Source organism: Apus apus, chromosome 5 (genome assembly GCF_020740795.1).
Source record: "Apus apus isolate bApuApu2 chromosome 5, bApuApu2.pri.cur, whole genome shotgun sequence".
NCBI classification, from domain to species: domain Eukaryota; kingdom Metazoa; phylum Chordata; class Aves; order Apodiformes; family Apodidae; genus Apus; species Apus apus.
In genome coordinates this window covers 25887691-25913907 of record NC_067286.1, presented here as the reverse complement: position 1 = coordinate 25913907, position 26217 = coordinate 25887691, and the positions used below count along the sequence as shown (strand labels likewise).

The following is a 26217-nucleotide window of genomic DNA, read 5'->3' as shown; positions in this document are numbered from 1 at the left end:
TGAGCTCCTTGTGTCCTACTGCCTGGCATATTATCTCGTCTTGTAATTATTTCTGTGGTTTCTGTCTGAACTTTCTCCAGTTTACCTCCTCTTGCTGTTCTGCAGGGACCTACCTTAGAAACACAGATGGTGGAAGATGAAACTGAGACAAGTGAAGAACTGCCTCCACATTTGCGGGAAGAGCCTCCCGAAGGTACAGTACTCGCAGTCAATATAAACTCTTTGCATTAAGTTGCGAAAATATTCTGGCCAAGGTAGTTTTTTTTTATCTATCTGTCTGTCTATCTGACTTGAGAGCCTACATCCACCTATTTTCTGAGGTGGATAAAGCTTTGCCAATGCTGACAGCTGAGCCAGCCTCCCAGCCAGAGGTCTAGCCAGCCCGTAAGCCTACTTTTGCATTCAAAGCTGCACCCACTGAGGTGCAGACATTCTCTTTAACAATATGGTTTCTGATTAAAATTGTTCTCCTTGATCATCCTGTCTGTAGGTTTAGGAATAAAATGCCTCCTTTACTGTTTTGTTTGTGATGACTTGAGCCTTCACTAGGGAAGGCTTCCTAAGTAGTCATCTATTCTCTCCTTACCTCTCTCTGCAGCATCCTGGTATTGAAATTGTCCCCAGCAGAGACTTGTCAAAGTTAGGTATTCTAGTGATTTTGTTTCTTTCCACCATCTCTATTGGAAGCCAGTTTAGCCATCCAAGGAGTACGCAGTGAGACACTGTCAGTCAGTAGGAGGCTCAAAAATGCCAATTTTAATTAAAAACCTTGTTTGCAGTGACATGCCCTGGATTTATACAGGGAGCTGATTTTTCAGTGTGTAAACTTTGCCGACATTATATATATGCAACAAAAAAGGTGCTGCTTTCTTTTGAATAGAAGCTGCTAATATTGCCACAAATGGTATGTTTTGAGCTTTGTTTCCAGATCATTGACTTTTAAAACACATTCAGTCATTATCATTGTGGATGGCTTAACAACCCAGAGAATGCTGAGATTCTTATTAGCAACTTACTGTTAAAATACCATGACATGTCTCTGGGAAGCATGAATGTGTTTTGTATTTTTCCTTTAAGAGAATAAGATGCTGATACAGCATTTATGCTGACAGCTTTTTTTAAAGGAGATATGAACCAAGTCAATGGCTTGAGGAATTTGCTGCCCCGTCCCTTCTTGTTGAGCATTCTGTTACAGTTTTCTCATCAAGTTGTAATTTCTTGTTCTGTTCATATACTCTGTGTTGGCAATTACAGGATATAGAGGTAAATGAAAGGCAAGGGGTTTTTTTGCAACTCCTAAAAAGCCAGAAGGAAATAAATGTGGAATATGTTTTGATTACTAAAGATATACAAAGAGGACATAATATTGATTTTTTTAAATTATTTTTTAAAATTATTTTTTCTCTCCTGCCCCCTCCCCCCTTTCTTTGTAATGCCAAGTCAGCCTGTAATGAAAATGCGTTGTTGAAGTAAGAATTCTGGTCACTAGCTTGAGCTGATGATTACATGAGCCTAGAGGCCATATGCTAGAATGTAAAACATAGGAGATTGTCTTGTCTCATCAGTTTATCAGGAATAATCTTAGATTTTGGACTATGGCTTTGAATTGTGTAATCAGAAAGGTTTTTTTTTAAGGTGGCTAAGTATTTTTCCAAACTGAGTTTTTGTAATCAAAACTATTTGCTTCTGCCTGCAACCCTGCTGGTTTGAATGATGATGAAAAATGTCAGTATTAATATTCCACTTCTGTATCTTGTTGGGTGGTCTAGCAGAAGCCTGTGCTCTGGATATGCCCATTTTGCTGGTGTGAGGAAAAAGAACTGTTAAGTGTTGAGAAGATGTGGTTAGGCAGTTGAACAGTAGATAAGTTTTAATTCTTTTAAAATCTAAGCTCGCTATGTACTTTTTAAATTTACAGTGACCTTAGGAGTAGCAAAACAGTAGGGATGTTGAAAGCACAACTGGAACTAGAGACTGCTTGGGAGAAGAGGTGGAAAAATAGCTTCTAAAGAGAGGTGTCAGGATTATTCTGAATTTACAGTTGGTTCTGTGTCCTGGTGGAGCCGAGTAACATGAGTCTTCCTTAGAACTTGCTGTCTGCCAACACAGATTGAATCAGAATGACTATAAAGATCATGTAGTTGCAGGAATTACAACAAATATCATATGAAATAAATAGATCTCTGAAGTTCTTTTACTATTGAATGCCATTAAGTGCTGTCTTCTTATTTTTGCTCTTCTGCTGATTGCTGGCTTATTCTGATAGCACATTCCTAGTTAAATGCTTTGCTATAAATAAGTAAACTACGTTGTTGTGACTGCTGCACCCTTGTTTCCTCGGATCTGCTTGCTTTTTGGTAATCAGTGCTTAAGGGCTGGAAAGCTCTTCTGAGTCTTTCTAGCACAATCCATTATTTCACCAGATTGCATCACAGTGACTTCTTTTTCTAGCTTGCACTGCATCTGTATATCTCTCCTGAAAGGAGGGGATTTGGAAGCAAATAAATATTGCAGTAAAATAAACGTTTACCCTTCAGAGTTAGTCCCATTTCTGAAGAGTGCGCATTACGGCCTTCTGCAAATACGGGGACAATTTGCCAAGTCTGTGCTGTGCATAACTGAGCTGAATAGTTGTACGTGTGGGTAGCGAGTGGGGTGGGACAGCAAACCTGGGTTTCGGATGTAGTGTGGGTCTTTGAGACGTCAGGAAGTTTTGTGGTTTAAAAAGGAGATAAACCGGGAAATCCCTGAGGGGTAACCGAGGCAGAGGGTAGTATCTGCGTGTGACCTGAATCCATCTGTTCTCTCTGCTGTCAAACTCCTTTATTTCAATGAAGTCAGGATAGTAAAGGAGTAAAAAGTACCGCTGGGATAGCATGCTGTAAGTTGTACCAAATGTGCAAAAGGGCTTTTTATTTTGTGAGGAGGTGGGGCCGCGACCCTGTGCCCGCGCGGCAGCGAGGGGCCCGGCGGGGCGGGCTCTGCGCGGGGCGGGCTCTGCGCGGGGCGGGCTCTGCGCGGGGCGGGCTCTGCGCGGGGCGGGCTCTGCGCGGGGCGGGCTCTGCGCGGGGCGGGCTCTGCGCGGGGCGGGCTCTGCGCGGGGCGGGCTCTGCGCGGGGCGGGCCGCCAGGGGGCACTGCAGGCCCGGCCACGGTCCGACCCGCTGCCCGAGCCGCGCGTCCGGCGGGGAGGGGGGGGCGGCTGAACCTCTGAACTCCTTTCCCGTAAGCGACTTTGTGGTATTACAAGGCAAGCTTCCCACACTTTCTGCTGCGGGAAGGCTGTTTATCCCCTAATTATGTCTTACCTCGTGTGGCTTCGTGATCCATCCCCCCAGTTCACATTTTTATTTTTTTTATCCTTCCTTAATCTTTCCTTTCTCTTCGATCTCGTTAACATATTTACTTTTATTACCCCCCCCTCAGTTACAGGGCAAGCGTGGGGGAGCAGCAGTAACGAGCATTTGGGTTGCTCCTCAGGCCGTGTGTGCGCGGCTGAGTTACCGGCCCCGATCCTGGTGAGAGAACTAGGTTCAGCTACCCAGGCACAGCAGCACTTTGCTGTAGCTGTTGCCACTTTATGCACCGTTTTAGAGTTCAGTTGCTGATAACAGTGCACCGTTAATTATTATCATTGCCTTACTTTTCTGTTCTTTTCCATTAAATTGTCCAAGGAAGGTGATAGCAATGCAATAACATGGTGATTAAATCTTCTGTAGCACGCTCAGTTATGAAACAGCAGCATCTCCTTTGCTTGACAGCTTGAATCTTGATCTTTTCAATTTGATGAATCAGTGATTCAGACCTTATTCCTGTTTTTCCATCCTGTTGCCAATAGATTGAGGGAAGTGATCCTTCCCCAGCACTGGTGAGGCCACACCTGAAGTACTGTGGACAGTTCTGGGCTCCACAGTGTGAGGGAGACATGGAAAGAGCCCGGCAAACATCCACAAAGATAGTTAAGGGACCAAACCATTTCTCCTATGGGGAAAGGCTGAGACAGCTGGAACTGTTCAGCCTCGAGAAGGATCAGGATGGAACTTATCAATGTATACAAATACCTGAAGGGAGGTGTAAAGAAGAGGAAGCTGGGCTCTTTTCAGTGATGCCCAGTGACAGGATAGGAGGCAGTGGACACAAACTGAAACATGACTGAAGGTAAGGAAACACTTTTAACCATGAGAGTGACCAAACACTGGAATGGGTTGCTCAGATAGGTTGCGGAGTCTCCCTCCTTGGATATATTAAAAAGCGGTCTGGATGTAGCTGTGCTTGAGCAGGGGGTTGGACCAGATGATCAGAGGTCCCTCCCAACTTCAACCATTCTGTGATGCTCTACCTCTTACACACAGTCTCTGTGTGTTTAAAGTCTCTTTCTGAAGTTCCTGCATATAACTCCCATCTATTATGCTAGGTCTTACGGGAAAAGTAGCTTTACTCTGTCAAACTGATAATGTTATGCAATTTGAGAATGCATCCTTGATAGATACTGGGGTATGGCTGCAGTTTCTTCTGGCCCTACATTGCTAACTGAGTATAGTAATGCTAAGTGCAAGGTGGTATGGCCTGATTGAAATTAGTGTAATTAGTTAAAAGCAGTAGCCCCTCTTGGGAGTTTACAAACCAGTTCTTTCTTCTGCTTAATATTTTAATATTAAGCATTAAATTTTTATCAGCCAACCTACTATGACCGGTTTGCCAGTGAGCATGAGTCTTGTGTCTGAACCATCTGCTATCTCTTCCGCAGTTTTCAGACCTAGCAGAGATGTTCCTTCTTTGTTGCAGACAGATTTGGCCTTGTGGAGTAAAGCTGTATTAAAAGCAATGGGTCTTAGCAGTTCGGCAGGGTGTAACAAATCTTGGGAAATTTAGTTTCCAAATAACTGTGGTGTTGTTAATTCAAATTGTTTTTACACTTGCTGTGGGTGAAGAGCACACAGAGATAGTTACTGTAAATCAGATGATTTGCACCAATTTAAAACACAGTATCTTGTGTGAGCCTTATAATCTGTCTCCATGGAGGCACAGAGCCTTTTCTGCTGTTTTGTATCTTCTGCAAGATAAAGGTATATTGCCTACTTCTGTGGGAAGCTTTAGAACTCCTTATCCACAGTCTGGGAGTCTCTGATACAAAGTATCTGGGAGTTTGTGGATCACTTACTCAGGATTTTCTTTGGATATTTTACCTAGATGTATTGTACAGATCTAGCTCAAAAAAAAAAAAGTATGCCTGCGTTTCAACAGAGGTACTTCCTTACATTTGAAATTTCTGAAATTAATTAGGCTTTTAACTTCATGCTGGGGTAATGTTGAGATATTCTTGTATGAGAACAGCGATTTCTTTAAGCCAACAGGTCACAAGTTGGTTGGAAAAGACCTTTAAGATCAAGTCCAACCATAACCTAACTCTACCAACTCCAGTGCTTAATTCATGTTTCTCAGCACCACATCTACACATCTTTTAAACACCTCATGGAATGGTGATTCAAACACCTCTGTGAGCAGCCTGGTCCTGTGTTTAATTACCCTCTCAGTGAAAAAGTTTCATGTAATATCCAATCCGGACCTCCTGTGGTATAACTTGAGGCCATCTCCTCTTGTCCTGATGCTTGTTACTTGGGAGAAGAGACCAACCCCCACCTCGCTACAACCTCCTTTCAGGCAGTTGTAGAGAGCAATAAGGTCTCCTCTCAGCCTCCTTTTCTGCAGACTGAACAACCCCAGTTCCCTCAGATGCTCCTCATAAGACATATGCTCCAAACCTTTCATCAGCTTTGTTGTCCTTCTTTGGACATGCTCTAGTACCTCAATGTCCTATCTGTAGTAAGGAGCCCAAAATTGAGGTGCAGCCCCACCAGTGCGGAGTACAGGAGGAGTAGGATCACCTCCCTGGTCCTGCTGGCCATGCTATTCCTGATGCAGGCCAGGATGCCGTTGACCCTCTTGGCCACCTGGGCACACTGCTGGCTCATGTTCAGCCAGCTGGCAGTGAGCACCCCCAGGTCCCTCTCAGCTGGGCAGCTTTCCAGCCACTCCTCCCCAAGCCTGTAGCGCTGCTGGGGTTGTTGTGGCCAAAGTGCAGGAACCAACATTTGGCCTAGATCCCTCTGTAGAGCCTTCTTACTCTACTGAAGAACACAGCTGTTCAGGCATCTCATCTGAGATGAGTTCAAGTCCATGGTATAGGTGTCTTAAGTTTGAAAAGGTACATTCCTATAGACAGATCCAGTTTTGATGAATGTGTGACACTTTTCCAATTAGTTTGCTAATAATTTGTTACAGGAAACATTCTCCCATCAGAGACAAAACTTTATTGGTGGGCCAAATATTTGTTCCTGTAAATCTCATACCAAATTTAAATGCTTCAGACTTGAGCTGCACCTTGTTTTGCCTTCTCTTGTTGCATGTAATCTTTACTATGTTTGTCTCAAAACTGCCCCTATAGAAATAACTGCAAAAAAATCGCCTTGGAAAATGGCAGAGTTAATAGCAACTCTCCTTTCAGTGTTAAGCTCTGTACTGAAAATTGTTGTTATTTCTGCTATAATATAATTTTAATTCAAGTTGTCTGTGGCTTTTGGTGTCATCTGTTACATACATACCTGTGTACTTGCATACATAGCCTACCAAACTATTATCTTCAAGAAGTTTTGTGACCCTGGCAGTGCAAAACTACATTATCTGCTAAGATCTCTTCTGCTTTCCTAGGTCAAATAACTTTCTTCAATGTGCTACCTCATGAGGTCCAACAGTCAAATCCTTCTTCAGATGAGCTCTTTAAATTATCTGGTTTTTTTTGTCTAATGGCCAGATGGCAGCATTCTCAGTCTGGATTCACCTCTGCAGTTCGGTGGTCTTACAACTAAAGCAGAAGACTGGGAACTGCTACACCTATAATATATTCCAAGCTCTACTTTTGACTTACTCTGTGGTGCTAGTCAGCTACTTTGGCCTTTCTTGAACCGTTGTGTTCTTTGTGTATGAAACAGAAATCCCTGTTCTTATTTATAAATGAGGATGGTGAAAAAGCACGTTGTAACTTTTTAAGCTTTTAGAGGTAGAAGATGCTTGAAAATTGAAATAGAAAGTGTGATCATAATGTATAAATAATACAAAACTTTGCCTTGCATGTAACTTGTCAGGCTTTTTTTTTTTTTTTTTTTTGAGTCCTCAAGGAGGTGATTTGACTTGTCAGGTAACTTCAAATAGAAAGGCAGGTTTCTTAAAAAGTAGAGTAAAACATTAGCAACGAGGCTGTCTGTTCTTTGGATCTGGGACTTTATGTACTTGGTGTGTTCTCTCATCTGTAAAAATATTTCCTGAGCTACTTCTGTAAATGGCCTGAAGCAGAAGAGCAACATTTCAGTATCATCTGTCTCTTTTTAAGGCACAGATTCTGTGCAGCTATACTTTTCTGTTGGCCAAAACAACAACTGTTTTGGCCAAGAGAAATGAACTGGAGTGTCAGCTCAGCCTTCTGCACTAAGTATACCTTAGTATTTCTGGTAGTAAAACACTCACATCTATCCAAGTTCTAATACTGTGTTTCTGTTTAATCTATTATCATCATTGTTCTATTAAAAGCTGAGATTCTTCTTTCTTTAAATTCTCCAGTGGGTATATTTGCTTCCTGATGCTTTATTTAATTTTGTTCTCTGAGGGAAGTGCCCAATCTGAAACAGAAATAATACTCAACCACCATCTGTGTGTACCCCTTTTTTCCTCTTTCACACCCCCCCAACCTTTCTGTGTTACTGCTGCCTTATGCCTGCTACTGACAACAAGCATCTTCCATTCAACAGCTCTTGTTACATGGTTTCCTAGAAACACCATGAAAGCTATTTAAATTGTTTTTATTCCACTTCTCCCTCTGCCCTATTCTTTCCTCTTCACTATTTTCATATGATATAATGAGATGTTACTTTGACAGCTCAGCATCCCTTTTCTCTAGCCTACTTCATGCCCTGCAAATCATTCTGTCACTAAGACTTGTATGTGTGCACAGCATATGCTCTTAATGGCAGGATAAATAGCCTCCAAGTGCCTGGCGGATTCTGTAAGAAAGGTTTTCGTAACTTAAGTGTGGGAAACCTCTTATCTGTGGATCTTCTTAATAAAATAACATTGTGAAGTGAGTCAGGAACCATCTGGTTTTCCCCAAGGGCGTTCGCACCGAGGATGGGCAACAGCAGTTTTACCGTTTTTCCTTGGCACAGTAACTGTGAGTGATGTGGGTCATCCAGATGTAAAGACATGTCAGGGTGAAGGGCCACTGAGAAGCCTCTGTCAGAAGCTGCATCTTTATCAGTTGCTAGTGAATGTGTTTTATTCTAGCAGTAGGGTTTTGAACTGCAGGAGTGACAGAAATCTGTTTCATCTGGGAAAGCAATGCACCTTATTACCTGGCTGAAGTGGCAGACATTTATCACCATATGTGTACTGATTAGAGACAGGAAATTAAGAATGCAGGAGTATATTCTTCTACAATGTGTTCTTCATTTTGAGGGCAAAGATATGAACACAGAGATGCAGCCAGTTGTTTTTCAATAAATATTTTGGAGCTGTAGTCCTGTTCTGAAAGCGAAAAAGAAAGCGGTTCTTATTTGTTGCTAATGGACTTAAAAAAAGAGGCACGCAAGTCTCACTTATAGCTACAGTCTGAAGTACTAAATAAGGATGAGCAAGGCAGTAAATCCAGGTCAGGAGTGAAACTGAATTGGTCTATCAGTGTGTTAACAATGATGATGTCTTGAACTGCTAAACTATCAGAGCATTATAGCAAGCAATTAAATCATAAGGTCGGTACATGAGGCTGTTAATTCTGCCTCAGAACTGAGTGAAACATCCAGTTAAATGTTTCATAAACATCCGTAGCCTCAAGTTGGCTGCCTGTCTTGATTTCAGCTTTTTGTGAACAATTTGAGCCACTACTTGGATTACCAGTGTGATTGTACCAATCTGGCCTCTCCTGGACTGATCGTTTTGGATCACTAAAACAATCTTATTCTGAAGAGTAGGTTTCTTTTCAAAGCTGTTTATGAACTTAGGGATGAGCGGTAAAAGTGAGGGGGTTTGTGTCAATTTTCTTGCTCTCTGAAATAATATTCTAGAAAAAGAAGATCGTAATGTACTTTGAAATTGAGTAGAGCTCTAGAGTAGTTTTTTATAGAGAACAGTCTTGCACTAGTATGTATGTGGAATTATCTTTTTTTATTTTTTGCTGTTTTGTGATCACATTTGAGACCAATGCATGTTACTTATTAGTGTGGAGGATTCTCAAGCCATTGTAATAGTTTATTTGGGATATTATGGGGGATCTGTCCTTTGTCTGGCTGACACTTGCCTGGTCAGAAGGAGTTTAGCTAAGGCTGAATTTTATGTTTGTTTCTGTCTTCTTTGTTATGCCCTATTTGTTATGATAGGACAAGAGGTAGTGGCCTCAAGTTGAGCCAGGCAAGGTTTAGATTGGATATTAGGAAGAATTTCTTCACCCAAAGGGTTATCAGGCATTGGAACAGGCTGCCCAAGGCAGTGGTAGAGTCACCATCCCTGGAGGTATTTAAGAGCTGTATAAACATAGTACTTAGGGATATGGTTTAGTTAAGGACTTGTCAGTGTTAGGCTGATGGTTGGCTATGATGATCTTGAAGGTCTTTTCCAGCCAAGGTAATTCTGTGATTCTGTGACATACAGCTGTGTGAGCCATTCACCAAAACAGCTGGTCATTCATTTAAGACTTTAAGAAAGAAGCTGGTAATGTTGTTGACTTCTGCTGTTTTTACCTTTCTGGAACTTACATTTTATTGTGAAGGTATAATAAAAACAAAAAAGGTTCTACCATATTCAGAGGTTCAAAGTCCAAAATTGTTTGTTTTCTTGCCCTCTTCCTCTTCAGAGATTTGTGTGTGGTGGTTATATGTTCTAGATTTTATTTTTTATTAGTTTGTTTTCTCTAGGACCTCTATGTCTCTTGAATGCAAATTCAAAGTAAATCTAGATAGCTATTTAAAATCATCCTCTTTCATTAAGCCAGCCATTTGTATGTCTTCAGTACTAGAAAGCGTGACTGTATAAAGTGCCCAGTACCTCTCTCTCATCCCTCAAAAAGCCAAAGAACAAAACCCTAAGATTTAATACAATGTTATTATGGTAAAGTTAGGGCTCGCTTTGGGAAATGCAAATTGAGGCTGCAAGTTTGGTTTAGTGTTTTTATAGCTTGAGAATGTTATTGTTACCATTGTTGCAGTATTTTGTTCCTTGCATCTCGAGGGCTGTTTTTTGCCAAAAATATTTGACTTATTTAATCAGGCAAGTGGGTAAGCGCTTCCAGTTTATGGATCTTGTGCCTTTATGTTGAAAGAGGGAAAAGCGTGTTTAGCAAGTGTGAATATTGCCTAAAAATCTTCTTTACATTAGATAAAGAAATCTGTTTCCTGTGAGATCTGCAGCCACTTTAAAGATTGTGATTAGCTGAACACTGCACTAAGTAAAATACAGTTTGGTCACTGGTTTGAGCTTGACTTGTACCCACGCAGCTACTAGAAGAGATGTTCCTACATAAGCCCTGGCTACATGTTACCTGTTTTGCCCCACTCTCTGGCTGTGAGTGTTTGTGCAAAAGCAGCAGACAACCCAAATGGAGACAAAGTGAAGATGTAACCAGAGTGAGGTAACAGCCACATAATTCCATTTTCAGTGATGTCTAGTGATAGGACAAGGGACAATAGGTGCAAACTGGAACATAGGAGGTTCCACGTAAACATCAGAAAAATCATTACCGTGAGAGCGACAGAGCACTGGAACAGGCTGCTCAGAGAGGTTATGGAGTCTCCTTCTCTGGAGACATTCAAAACCTGTCTGGACGTGTTCCTGTGTGATGTACTCTAGGTGATCCTATTCTGGCAGGGGGGTTGGACTAGGTGATCTTTAGAGGTCCCTTCCAACCCCTAAGGTTCTGTGATTCCTGTGGACCGCAGATTGAAGGATGGCTTTTACAGCTGAGCAGAGCCTGAAGCATGTGAACTTGTATGGAACTTAAGGACAGGTTTTGGGTCTGGTACGTGCTGTGAGGCTCTCTTGGCTTCATTATTTTAGCAAGGAAGAAAGATGTGGCCTCAGGCATCATTAAAAACCTGATTTGTGGTAGTGCATGGGAGGTCATCTTTTGATGTTTGTGTTTCTAGCAGCTTCAGTGTAGCACATTAATTAAGATAGTGAGGAAAGCAGAGGGATCTTGGCTTTCAAACTTACTTCTTCTGGCTTTGATCCAAGTATCATTAATATGACATGAGACGTTTTGTTGGTATTTGATTAACTGGGAGGCTTGTTCTTGTTTTGTGTGACGCATTGTAAGTTAACCACCCAGCATGCTGACATGTGCGATTAAAAACAAACACTTAAAACCAAATTGAGAAGCCGACTGCCAAGTGCGTGGCAGGGAGGAGCCTGAGCAGCCTGCCCTGAGGGACTTGGCTGGCATGGGCCTTACCAACTTTTCCATTGATCTGGCCTTGAATTCATTACTGTAATCACGATTGTTTATTTTTAAACGTATTGTCTTGTGTTGTTAAAACACTCCTGACAAAATTTGAGAATAGCGAATAGCCAATTAGAGTTGCACTGTTGAAGGAGGCTGTTCTGTGGTGGTTGCTGTGGTGCAAGACACTACTCTTCAGTGGCTGCCAACAGCTCTGCTCCTGTGGTGCTCCTGCCCTCTGGAATGAAGGTGCAGGGATTTGCTGTTCTCCTGCCCTGGGCACGATGGCCGGTGGTGTGGGCAGCCCAGCCCAGGCCCCACTGCAGCCTGTGGTGATAGGCACCATTAGGGCAACAGAGTGGCCTTTTTGTCCTATCACAAGCTTACATTTGCTGTTTTCATGAATTTAAATTCCAGGCCATCAAGAGTGTGTCAGGACTTTCTTATGTTATAATTATTTAAAAAAAACCCAAAAACGAACAATAAGCTTGAATACTTAGCAAAGCTGCATTTGCCTCTAGTTCCCTTCTTCGTTCTCCTCTTTATTGTAAGTTTTTTAACCTTCCCTCTGTTGTCAAGGTCCTTGGTGTGGAAGCCATTCCACATTTCCCAGTCAGCAGCAGGGTGTCTTTAAAGGAAGTGTTACCTGGACAGGGAACTAGGTTTAAGGGCACTAAATGCCCAAAGGAGTGAAAACTATCATGCACAAGAGCCATTGTTGAAGTCTTGGTAATCTTTAACTTTATTTTCAGACTTGAAGCGTGCTTCACAGTGTAACAAGAAACCTTCTGCTGATTCACTGGGCACTTTCAGTTCCACTTAAAGCAAAATGTGCCCTCTGACCTGTATCCTGACAAATGTGCAATGTTTCTAAAAACACTGTATGGAACTGCTGATCTACACCATGTGGGGTAGCCTGGAGTTGGGTGGCCTCAGAGAGCCTCTGTTAGGTCCTCCTGGAAGGGAGAGCCATGGAGGGAGATGCAGGAAGATGGACACTCCTCAGCCCCCAGTGGGTTGAGCAGTGGTTGCTCCAGTGCACAGCTCCTGTGGCTGTGGCATTCCACATGTGTGCTTTTCTTCCAGTTTGCCTACTGGTTTATTCTTGAAGCAGAGTAATTTGTTGATTCATTATTGACACAGTGAGAATCTGTTAAAAAGTGTTTTGGGGAAGGGGTAAGCAGGCCTTGTATAAAGCTATCTTGTTCTTCTTGAACACCATTATCTGCTTGCTTTTCCTTGGAGGCAGGTGCAGGGGGAAAAAAAAAAATATCTTTACATTTACTTGCTAATTCCCAGGTTGAGATTTTAGTTCTTTTGTTTAGCATGATTTTTTTCCCAGAGGGACAAATTTTATGCTTCTAAATCATAGACTGTGACTAGAGTAGAGGGAAAACAGCAGCAGCAGCAAGTGAACTGCTGGGAGGAACACGCACACGTTGTCCTGCTGCTGCCATGAATTACAGCCAGAAAGAGAAATCTGTGAAGACACTTAAAGTATGGAACAAGTAAGAGTGCTTCCAAATAGTTTCAGTCTCCATGACCTATCAGCAGTTCTTTTAAATGACCTGTGAATTTATGGTAGCTTCTGGCTAAAAAGTGTTTTCAGAGTAAAAGAATGGAGTGTTTTTTCACCTGACTTCTCTTCCTTCTGCAGCACAAAAAAACCTCAGGACTTCAGATGGAGATAAGGAGGGTCCTACAAGGACAGTTTGGAAAAAAGTATTCTGAGAGCCTCTCAGAAGGATGTGGTTAGAGCCCATTAGTAGTCATAGGTTTGATTGAGATGATGAGAAAGCTTATAGTTTAGAGAAGCCAACAATCCCCTGACCTCAGTTTGTCCTGAACAAGTTCTTGTTCTCAGATAGTCACTTGAGCTAAATTACATCTCTCTGCCACACTGGAAAATAGATCTGTGAGTAACAAGTTGATAGTAAAACAATCTTCAACTCTACTTGGAGTACCTAGGATACATTTGGGCCATTACAACTGATAAATAGGGGAAGGATAGTCTTTGAACTGCACAGGAACTTTTAACTGCAAATTTAGCTCTTGTTTCTAAAAACTGTGGTCAGATTTTTCCTTTCAGAGACCCAGCCCTTCAGATGTAGGAATTTATGTCTTGTTGGACAACTACAAGTTTCTCAATCTTTAAAGGTTGGGTTTTGGGGGTGAGCCTCACCTAATTTATTTTTCCATTTCCAGTGCTAAGTTTGGAATGGACACTATTTGAACTTAAAGCTGTCTTAATTGTAACATGACAAGTTATTCTACTTTGCTAGAGAAAACAATGTGATCTTAAAAAGTAAAGCAGTAAATACATGCAAAGCTGAGTGACTTTAGGAGAAGGAGGGAGGAAGTACAGGAAGGGAAGAAAGAGGTAGGTAAACTGACTCTGGTCAGGATTTTGACAAGAATGTAATAACAACCTTAAATGAGGTTTGTCCCCAGCAGACACTGAAGACATCTTGACCTTTTTTTAACTCTGATTTATTCATCATGGGAATGGATTTTGTACCTCATCCATTCTGTGACTGATGGGCAGGAGTAATTTCTCTTAATACAGATGAGTACACTGTGGTAGACTCCATTTGCCACACTGACAGGTGCAGAATGCCATCAGCCACAGTTAGCTGAAGAAATATTTTCTTTTTCAGTCTTGCACTCTAACCTGTATGTGATGTATGTGTAAGAGCAGGATGGGGGGAAGGTTACTGAATTGTATGAAACTTGAGTAATGAATCTCCTCTACTGTCTGAAATCTCAGATCAAGAGTAGAAAGAGTAAATATGGCTTTACTTGAAAGAATTTAAAGGGGGTGAGAGGGGGGAGCAGTGAAAAACATTCCCCCATCACCAATCCCACTAATGCTTTTTTCTGTAAAAATGTTATGGATCTTTTGCTTGCAGATACATTCATTGTACCTGTAGCTTCTCTAACAGCTGTGATCCTTAAATGCTGAATTTGTTTTGTACGACTCTCTTGTCACATGGATGTCCTTGAAAGACGATTAGGCCAGTCCTTTAGAAGGGGCAGCTATATTCAGCTTTTGTTTCAAAATATTGCGGACAGATCAGTTTTCACAACTACTTTTTTTCTCATGGATGGCTTTGAGGCAAGAGTGGGAAATACAGGAAGAGAAGAATGATACAGTTTAGCTGATGCTAGATAATATAACATTAATGTCAGCTTACTGTATTTCAAAATATGCAGACACAGTGAAATCTGTGTCAGTGATTTAACAAAAACCCAAACACAAAACCTTAGGATTCTGATGGTGAGTAAGAGGAGATCATCTGTGGTGAAAAATTGCAATTGAGAAGGTTTGTAAACCTTAGGGTTTTTTTCTCAAGCACAGTTGAGCTACTTACTGGTTCTGGACACTAAACAGTCACCGTGTTAGACTGTTCCAGGGTCATCCATTATGAGTTGTGCTGTCTGTTGGAGCCTATAGGCAGGCTTCAGGGTGGGACAGATGGTGATAGTTCTTCTGTTCTGCAGTGCTTTGCTACTGACCAAGAACTTGTTCAGGAAATAACCAAATTGTGCGTCAGATATCGTAGTGCTGGTAGAGCATCCATAAATAAAGGAGGAGGGGGAGTGATGAGAAAAACAAGCATGCAGATACTGGCCTCAGTAGAGGAACATAATTTTTCATTCTCACCTTATCAGCTTACATGCTGAACTGCTGTTCCAGCACACACATGCTTTGAAAATTGTCTCACAAACCATTTCTGCCAATGCAATCTTGCTGTTAAAGCATTTCTTTCTACTAGTAGGTGAAGCCCACATGAAGGTGGGAAGCCACTATATTAGATGCTATAGTGTTCTTTAGAGAATCCTTCTGAAATTGAACATAATCCATTTCCAGTGAATGGAAAGAATCTCTAAAACATGTTTTTTTCAGCTGGATTAATGTTCTTGTGGGGTTTCCAGAGAACTAATCGCTCAGCTGAGGTAGACTCTGCATCTTTCTGTTGTTGTTCCCCAGCTTTTTTTTTAAGAAAAACTTTAAGTCCACTACCTTATCTCTTTCTAGATCTTGGTCTACTGGAGAGTGTAATTGATCTTGGGTATTGGTACACTGCAGACCAAAGCAAACACAAAACATTGTAGTCTTACATAGAGTCTGCAATACTTGCTTTATGAAATTCAGGAGCTCAGCTGGGATGTCATTCAGACAGACATCACAAGGGAGAAACTTCAGGAGTTGAGGGGATTTTAATAGGTTTGTGTAGCTGGGCAGTGAGTCATTGCTTCAGTGATACGTTTGGAGTTCTGTTGCTGACTCATTTGGGATTTGCTTGGTATCTCGGCTTATTCATTCAGGAGACTTTAACCTGTGATATCTGCCAAAGTTTGCTTTTTCTGGAAGGTTGACCAAGTAGAGGCATGTCGATGGTGGTTTAAGAAGCTGAAATGAATAATAATGTGTTGATTTTTATTTTTTTTCCTTTCCTCTTTTCCAAGGTGGCAAATGGTGCCTTCAGAGGACTCTGACCTGGTTGGTTGCAGAGGAGACCTCAATAATGGGCAGTCATTGTGGACTAACTGAACAAGTTCTCAGATAGCTTGAAACAAAATTTGTGTGTTGCCTTTTTCAGGTCTAGGGATTTTTCGCTAATGACACTTATTTTAAATGTTACTAGTAATCTTTTTTAAAAAGACCCACCATATCACTGTATTTATGTCACCAAATCAAAACTGGTTTTATGTTAATTTCACAGGACCCTCTAAATCTCAAATATGTCTTCTGAGACTGGCTGCTCCCTGTCAATGTCTGCTGTGCTGTTATTAAAAATAGAAAATGTTGGCATACTAGGAAATTAATATGGGAATAACCTAAAATATACTGGACTTTGTATCAAAACTAATGGACATTTTGTGTGATTTTTTTTTTTTGTAATTTTTATTTAATTATAAGGGAGCTTACCTTGATGAATATACCATTACAGAATATGAAGATTGTACCACTGAATTTTGCACTTGCCTATTCCATGATAAACAATATATTGATATCTAACAGCTATGTGATAAAAGCTTTGGTATTTGCAGAAGAATGAGGCTCCTTGGCAGGGTAGGATGGTTTAATTTCTTTGCACCACTTGCTGCTACTGGAATTCTGACATTTCCCCCCCCTTCAGTGATTCTTTCCTCCTTTCACTTTCAAAAGGCAATCTACCACTGCCTCTTTGCTTTCGTGACTGTTTGCCACTGACCTTTAACAAGCCCTGTAAATGTTACGCTAGGTTGTAGGGTTTGTACACTTTTTAACAAATAAGGAAGCTCTAGAGCTGGCAAATGTTCCAATATCAGTGAAGCTATTTTAAATAATGTCTCTAAGGGGATAAAAGGAATAGCCACTACAGAAATGTTCTTTCCTTGAAGGGCTGTTGCCTTTTAAATAGAGTTTACCTAGAATTCTATTTCTACTTCTCATTTCCCTTTTTCTCCATAAAGAGATGGGTGATAGGCTTAATTCACTAGCAGAACAACTGTAGCTCTCTGAATCATTTCCACCAGCTTTAATCTCCAGACTAGAACTGTTGATCTGGTTTGTGTTGTTTGCTCTTCCCCACCTCTTTGCTTTCTCCCTGCTTCTGTCTATATGATAAAGCTGAGATATACTGTGAGACACTAAAATAGCTCTCATTTTTTTTTATACCCTTGAGTATTTAATTTCAAGCCTGGTATTAAATTTAAGAAGTACAATAATTCTTTAAAAAAGTGTCCTTAATTAAATAGTTTTACACTGCTATTCAAACACAGCTTTCCAATCTCTCCCTGAAATGTAACAATGCTGCTGCTTAGGTTGTGTGTTAAATCTGTAATGACCTGTCTGACAGTGTCCAACATGCTGTGATGTTCCCAAAGCTTCACTTCAGTTTGGAGGGTGAAAATATATTTGTAATCAAATGAGTGATTCTGATATAAACAAGATACCAAGTGCTTTAGTATTTCTAGCTGGGGGTGGATAGTAAGTGGATTGTTAATGAAATGCTGACACCTCTTCTTCATTTCTTTTTGTTCTTAGAGGGCTTAAATAATCTTTTGAAATAATCTTGGGAATTTTAATCCTTACTAAGCAGAGCATTTTTTCTTTGATTTGCCTCTTTCTGCTAACCCTACAGTATTTCTTTGGCATTGCTGCATAGGAGATCATGGCATCTAGATGCCCAAAAGTAATAATCTGGTATTGTTTTTTGTTAAAAGAGAAAAAAAAGTCCTGTTTGTGGGGTTCTGAAAAAAAAATCTAATCCAAAACTCTGGCATGGCACTGCCTAATTGTGCATGGCAGATCCAGATCCCAAAAACAGCTAAAAGGAAATGTATATATTGTTGTTGTTGTGGGTTTGCTGGTTGCTTGGTTGGTTTTGTTTCGGGTTTTTTTCTGCTAAAATGAATATGCTTAATATGCTGTCTTCTGTAGCCTAAATGTTTTTTGGGTCACTTTTGTCACATTGACTAAATATTCAACCTTGTAAGAACTGCTTGTCTATATACTATTAGTTTCAAACCTACATACCCTATTTAATGAAATGCAAAATGCAGTTTATTGTGTTAACACTTTCATAGGATTGCTGAAGAACAGTCTCAGTAAAATGAAGACTTTATTCTTGTAGCTCATCAGTCAGAATTTTTAACTGGGAAATGATGAACTGGGTCACAGCTGCAGTTTGGTGTGTGTGTGTGTTTGGGAAGACAGCTTCATTTCCAGTTCTGCCATTCGTTCTTCCGGTATGAAGCTACCTCTCTGGGTCTGAATGACCAACTCCTTATGGTACTGATCCTGACATTCTCAAAGTGGCATGTGCTGAAAAAGAATATCTAGCTTAATTTTTAACTTGTCAGATAAATAATTTGTTTTTTTTGTTGTTGTTTTAAATGTCTCATTGGTTAAGATTAAAAGAAGAGCATGTTTGGATAGATTGTGATCTAAAGCAGTGTATTTCTAACATGGGCAGCTTCTAACATGGGCAGCCTGCCCAGTCTTAGAGATAGCAATGTGGTAATTTGTCATTTAAAAGCCAACCAACCCCCCTATCATTTGCTCTGTTATTTAGTAGAAAGTATGCAGTGCAAATATGTCATAAATTTTGTATTTGTATTATAAATTTCTCTAGTAGGCAAGACTAGTCTAAGAATGCATTAGCCAATAATAAACTCAAAAGGGTAGGTCTAGGTAGGGAAGTGTGGACCTTTTTTCTAATGCATTTGGGGACACTGGGTGCAGCCAGTCTTTACCTTCTATTCACAAACTTCTGTTGTACTTGTAACCTAGCAGGACTGTTGTGATACAATCCTTTCATTTTACCATAAATCATGAGGGGGGGAAAGTGGCTGGAAAGGCTTTCCTGGGCTTATGCTTTCTAGTGCCTTACTCATGCAATGTTTCTGATCCTTCTCAAGAACTCTTGGTATTTTGTCTTGGTTTTCGAAGACTGTGTTGATTCTTATTCTTTGGTGGGAATAAGCAGGTTTAATCTCAAACCAGTCTCATTTATCCTATGAAATAGGTGAAGTTGTCCTGAGAGGATTTTACAACATATGTTGAAAAGTGGAATTTCTACTTGAGCAGTGTTGTTTTTCTGGTGGAATCCAAGAGATGCGAGTTCTGTGTACATATAATTGTACATATAATTGGAAAGGTAGTGAATTAGAAGCCAAAGATGCATGATTGTGATATGTGACCTGAATTTAATCCCTTGGATTTGATCCATGTTTTATTTTTTCTGTGCATGTTCTTTCAGTGTCTGCAACTTTTGATTTAGCAAATGTAACATAGTGCATATAAAAAAACCACACCACAAAACAAACAACTGTGTTGCTACTGACATTATATTTTAATTGGACTATTGTATAGCTTAGAGGATAGGCCACAAAGGAACAGCCAGTTACTCTGTGTATCTGTCTAAAAGCCTTTTCATTATAGAATACTGATTAAGATTGTATGGTTTCATATTGTTTCATGGTATTGATTTCCACCAACCCACAGTCGATGGTCTCATTAATTGACAATTACCTTTTTTCCCTATGTTTCAGAAAATTGACATGAGCAACCTGAGGTGTTAAGTTCAATTTGAACTAGGCATCAGTGTGCCTGTTTAATTGTTAACAAAACCTGTTATGCTCTCTCTTAATTTTATTCAGGCCATAAAGGCATCTCTACAGGGAGGCTATGACCCATTCAGCATAGGGAGAGCAAAGATAGTATTTACAGAAATAATAGGGAATACCTGTGGAAAGACTTTTTGCCCATCTGTGCTGACAGGAGGGAATCGATAATTTACTTATCACAGAAGCTGCAGTAAAGTTTGGGGCCACTGACATTCCAGTTTACTTGAGTTGTACCTTTAATTTGTTTCACTGTGTGTGTCTTGCTGGAGTTGTTGGATACAAGAAGTGAAATCTTAGTCTCAAATGTCAGAGGTAAGAATGTTTGAAACCTAAACCACAGAAGTAATTCTTTTGGAGGGAGGAACCTCGCTTATAAAATGTGAAGGTAGTGCTTTTGTTTTGCTAGATAAAGGTTGCCTTTGTTAGGACACTAAACTTCCCAAAAATTGCTTGCTCACGTATCCTACGTAAAACAGTCAGCCTTTCATGAATGTTTTGTTACATCTGCCCTTCTAGCAGCTTCCTCTAGCTCTTCTAGCTGCCACTAGGTAGTCGAGTTCCATGTCCCACTGGACGTGACTACACTGTTCCTTAATTTCAGACATTGTGGAAGTGGCACTACAGAACTGGAGGACGTCAGCATGCTAATGATGCTACAGCCCCACCTCCTCAGGAACTTTCCCAGCAATGCTCAACCACAATGAGCAATGAGGCCCTTTTATATCTTCAGGAGAGAGGCTTCAGGGCAAAGAAGCAATTGGCACAACAACCCTTTGTGTTTAATCAGAGAAGCAAAAATGGAGCTACTTGAGAGCAGCTCTACCTATCCCAGCTAAGCTCTGTCAGTACGACTTGATTATAATCAGCGGTACCAAAGGTTTTTTCGTTGTCCCTACTGTTTGTTCAAACAAAGAGAAAAAAATTAACAGTGTTGTGGTGCTTTATTAGAGTTGGCGTTTCTTGGTCTCATGCAGTGACTCGGTGCTATGAAGTTAATTGTGTGCAAGAGCGATGAATTTGCAGATCCTCAAAAGAACAGTTTTCCTTGTGCACTTCTGGGTCACACTGTACTCCGCTTGCACACTCGGAGAAAAGCGTAACGAATTGCATTTGTCTTGGAAAGATTTGTTTTCTGGCCGTTGTCTGGCGCTGCAGCTCCCCTCGCTGACAAGCGCTGAGGAGAGTGAGTGGGTCCCTGTAGTGGTTTCACCCCAGCAGCAACTAACCCCCACAGAGCCTCTCACTCGCTGCCCCCTGGTGGGGTGGGGGAGAGAATCAGAAGGTTAAATGTGAGACAGCTTGTGGGTTGAAATGAAGACTGTTTACTACATAAAGCAAAAGCTGTGTAGGCAAGCAGAGCAAACCAAGGAATTTGTTCACTCCTTCCCATCAGTAGGCAGATGTTCAGCCACCTCCAAGTACAGCAGTGTTCCACGAATGCTATCACTCCAGACACCCCCCATTCCTTCTTTCCCCAGCTTTATATGATGAGCATGATGTCACATGGTCTGGAATACCTCTTTGGTCAGGTGGGGGTCACCTGTCCCAGCTGTGTCCCCTCCCAGCTTCTCGTGCACCCCCAGCCTACTTGGTGGTGGGGTAGTGTGAGAAGCAGAAAAGGCCTTGAATGTGTAAGCACTGCTCAGCACTAACATAAACATACCTGTGGTATCAACACTGCTTCCAGCACATATCCAAAACACACCCTATACCAACTATTACAAAGAAAATCCCAGCTAAAACCAGCACAGTCCCACAACTGCTCATCAGTGTGAGATGGAAGGAAAGTTGCATGCCAATATGAGTGAACTCTTGATTGGAGCATGCAGTGCCATATGCCTGTCCTTGCTTTGAAACCTCCTACTTGTTGCTGGACAAACTCAGATGGCTAGGATTGACCTACGTTTACTTTTGTGAGGCTGAGGGTCAGGTACTTGATTCCAAGTGTAGAAAGAGATGAAACAATTTGTGTTACTGTTTTTGATGATCTACCAGGAGCATCACTCGGTTTCTTAAAAATTTTTAGAGACAGTCTACCAGGGCCTACCCTGGCTGTTACTACTGTGTATTGTTTCACAGAGCTCAGCTTTCTGTCTTCTTATAGTTCTGTTTCACTGAGTAAACTCAGTGACTGAAAATTAGATTATCTTGAGAGAGTTTCTTAGGAAGCTTATGTTAATTTAGATTAAAGTAGTCTTCAGAATGTCTTGGGTACTTTCAAAGTAGATACTATATTAATTCATTGATTATTAATTGTATCAATGTTACGCTTAAGAACTTGTGGCTAGGAACCCAGAAGTCCAAGTTTTAGAGCTTTTCCTCTTTATGTTCTTCATACTTTGTTTCAATTTTTTCCTGATGTGGATTTTAATTTTACTTTGAAATAATATTTTTCCTGCTACCACTAAGTATATCACTGTAAAAATCTACTGTTTTATTCAGTCAGTCTCTCTAACAGCAAAAGAGACAGATACCTCGATCTTTAGTTGTGATAGAAGAGATGATAACAATCTTCAGTGAGCCAGAATTTCTTACCACAGTTTTCCAAAGGAGCAGTTATTACGTTTATTATGCTGATGAGTTTAAATATTCATTTTCGCTTCTCTTCAAGTAAAATAGTGGATCCATTTGAAGTTGATGCCAAAACTTCTGTTGACTTGAAAAGCATCAGAATTGTATCTTCTGTTTCCTCTTTCCAATCTTACAAAAACATTACCTTTATCTCTTGAATCAGGCAAAAAAAAGATTACATACATGCGGCAGTATACACATGCTGCTTTCTCACAGCCTCACTTTTATTTCTTTTCTTGACCTGTTTTAGGATTTAATCTCTCCTGTGTTTCATTCTAGGATAGAGTAATATGAAGGAAGAGGTGATTGTTTATTTTTTTTGTTTGGGAGTTTTAGTGGGGTTTTTTTTCAGAGGAGAAGGCATATCTTTTTAACACTGCCCTTTGTTTCATTTGGTTCTACTTTCTTGGTGGATTTGGAAGGGTCAAAGGTGCAATAAACTTCAAGCTTTTTGAGGTTCTCTCTGAAAGCCTTTGAAGCCTGGTATGTCTGCTTTTTTTTTTTTCTTTCTTTAAAACCATTGACACTGGCTGAATTGATGTGAAGCTTCACACTTTCCATTGCTGAATTTGACTAGAGCATGAAGAATCCCATTATTACCGAGTGCACTTGAAGCTTGAAGTATAGAGAGTGTGATGACTACATTGATGGGTAACTTCTACACCCGATGAGTCAGTGTCACCAGTGCATTTAATGTCTAGGTTTGTGCCAGCATTTGCATTCACGTGCTTGATGGCAGATGATAATGACTCATGCTTTATTTGCAGGTATCCTGTTGCTTTTTCTCTGGCTTCATGGACTTTTCATTGAATCTCAGAGAGCAATTACTGGGGAAGAATGAAGCCTCTGTGCAGGAAAAAGGGTCAGAGAATTCAGAGGGACTCTGAACATTATTTTAGCAAAGAAAACAGGATGTTTTTCTATGGTTTTCCTGAAATACTGTTTTGTGTCATATCTTCTGCTTTTATCAGAGTAGTTTTAAGATCCTGTGTTGCAGGTTTAGCCACAGTAGTTCATAAGGTAAGGTGGCTGTGCTCATTTGCCCACTTCTAGTTTAAAAAGTAAAGTAGATGTGGTTACTCTAGTTTAAAAATAAAAAATAAACAGGAGCTGTGATGTTTAAATATATTGTACCAAAAGTGGTTCCATGATTTGCATCTGTATCGGGAAAATAGAGTATAGTACTGGTAAAGATCTGGAGAGGTTTTCAGTTCATTATCACTTAAATAAGTAATACTTTAATACATTAAATTTGATTTATTTATTATTTACATTCAGGACTTCTAAAAAATACTAGACAAAAGACTTCTGTCAGATGTCTAGTACTTAGCATCTTAATTCCTCTCTCTTCCCTGTTGTCTTTTCTATCATAATCAATGCAGAAAGATGTGGTTGGTGGTATAACCATGTGAATGTAAAGTAGCCAGACCAGTTCTAGAGCTGCTTCTTGTTGCAACCTCACATGGTCTGAAAGTCACAAAAAAACCTGACCACCGTGATGTATTTCTCAAGGACATAAGGTAAAAGGTATCCATGGCACTTAAATACAGAGGATTGCAAAAAGGAAGTTTTAGGTTAGATTCAGAGATCAGACTATTTTTCGGCATGACCAAGCCATCTGTGAGAGGTCTGGGATTCTTGCTTTACTCAAGTCAGATGTGCAGTATTTTGCAAATTCTTTTGTTGCATGAACAACTGAAATTGTTTCCACATTTGTGGGTCTGAAAACTGTAAACACAGTTACCTGCATGTGGAAGTAAAAAGACGCGTTAGAAAATGTTGGGACTGTAGCAGGTTTTCAGGGAAGCCTGAAAATGTTCATGTTGCCTGCAGGTCCCTTTCTTCCTCTACTTGAGAAGGAAACTGAGGCCAAAGCAACTTAGGTGGTCTAATGCATGCACTTAAGGCAGCCTTGCATATAGTCTCAAAAGGCTTTCAGAGTGATGGCTGTGGTCCTTTAAGGAAGTTGGTACAAATACTAGTTGTCAAACAGTTCTTCTCCCTGTAGAGATACTGAAAAGCAAAACATGGAAACAGCTCCCTGCCACAGCAGCTGAGAATTCGTAGTGTTGTTTAGAGAACAAGGACGAAGCTCTATGAGATGGTTGGATATCATTCTGACTAGGAACTGTTGATATTCCTCAACTGAAGAGCTGAAATCTCTGTTCTGGATGTTGTGCCATATGCTGTATACATTTGCAGTACTCCTAGGGGAATGGTGTGTGTTTATCCCTGATGCAAAAAACCTGAATAAGTGCAAATGTGTTAGCCAGCCTCTCCTGCCCAAGGCAGGTTGCTTCTATGGGCTGGTGCTTCTAAGGTGTTGCAAGGAGTGAGGCATCGGTAGCCCACTGATTATGGATAATTTGGTGGTGGCTCCTGCACCTTGCTGCATTTTAGGGAGCGGTGGTTTGAAATCTGACCTTTTTGAAATACAGTTTTGGATCAGAACTTAATGACAGCCTAGCAGGTAATGATACCAGCTGGTGCTGGAAGACTGCAGCATACACTTACATGAGCCTGGGAGATATGGTATTCCTTAAAAGCCAGAGAAATAGATAGCTAAGGCATAAGCTGGTTATGAGATCTTTACTCTGCAACAAAATCATTGTGGTTTCTTCAGTATCTAAGCTACTTGCCTGAGAATTTAGGAGCTGTGCTCATCACCTTTAGGGCTGAATGCACCGAGCGGTACTGGGGTTTTTGTTTGTGGCAGTTTTTCCAGTTGTGCGTGTTGCCTGTGGAACAAGAGACATTTTTCTCCAACTTTGTAATTCTATCCTTTTAGCCATCAATCTTTCAATTAATTTGAAAAATTAAAAGCAATTAGGATGTTTTAATAAAAGACTGAACATCAGATAAACTTGCTACCCGTTAACAAAATCACCAGAAGACAGTGCTTCCTATAGGGATTTAGAGGGGATGTAAAGAGAGCAGGGTTGGAGTTTCTTCCCTGAATTATCATTATGCTGTGTAATGAAGCAGAAGCTTACACAGCCATGAACTAATTTGTTATGGCTCCTCATGAGGTCTGCAGTCCAGCTGGAGAGAAGTAAAGAGATGACAGCAGTTTGTTAGGAAAAGGAAGGAAGAAACTTTCTTTAATGACTTAATTGAAATTCTGGATTTTCTAATTCCATCTTTGTTCAAAAGCCATTTGGATTAAATCATTTGTGTCTGATCTATACATTGGTAGTGCTTACCTCCTTTTTTTTTTTTCCCTCTTTTTTTGAACATCATGAGTGCAAAAGATAAGGTGACTAAATACTGACAAGTGATGCTGTTCACACACTGTAGCAATCTGTTACCAGCTTTAACGGAAGGATGCTCTTTCGGATCTGTTCAAATGAGAAATATGTTTTTCACAAGGGTGCTGAGCTGTGCTTCCTTTTTGATTCCTTAATTTTTAATGTGTAATGATTCTGCTGAAAGCACTCCTCATTTTTCTTAAGGCACTGCAATGTTCATTAATAAGAGCAGCACTGTTGTAAGGTGCAAAGTGTTGCTGCTGTATTAAATAATATATATTTGAAAACTGCATTTAAAATGATGTTTTGAAGGTGTGTTTCCCATGAGCAAAACAGAGGAACGGCTACTTTGTCCTTAATTCACCTTGTTACTTTACAGATTGCAAGAAATACAAGATGAGAAACATTTGGAAGAAGTTGTTTTCTGCTTGTATTTCTTATCACATGTGACCTGTTGTTTTCGACATATTTTGTTTTGACTATACTAGGTGTTTGTGGTTTTTTTTATTAACAAATCTTAATTTATTTTGCAATGAGAAATCTGATTAGACTTGTTTATAGAAGAATTTTATCCTGTAGCTCAAATTTCTTGAAGCTTGTTTTCTGGAGACTGGAGTAAGGGTTTCTAACAGCTGGGATGTGGAAGACGGGTCTTCTAAGATCATAACACAAATTTGATGCACCAGGTACTTGCAGTTAGGTTTCCTGTTTGATAGCTCACCATTCTTGTAGAGGAATTCTGTATATATCCCTTTAATAACTGCAGTATTTACATATGAAAAGGATATCTTTATTGTTTGTCTTA

At 40.4% G+C, this 26217-nt stretch overlaps 1 protein-coding gene across 1 annotated transcript in view; it reads left to right on the top strand.

Moving 5' to 3' along the window:
* LOC127385036 (transmembrane protein 263-like) overlaps window positions 1-26217 on the top strand; it is a 208274-nt gene that overhangs the window by 15475 nt on the left and 166582 nt on the right. Inside the window, exon 2 of the mRNA XM_051620224.1 lies at window positions 106-193. Within this exon, the coding sequence (XP_051476184.1) occupies window positions 106-193 (88 nt within the window). The remainder of the gene's footprint in view (window positions 1-105; window positions 194-26217) is intronic.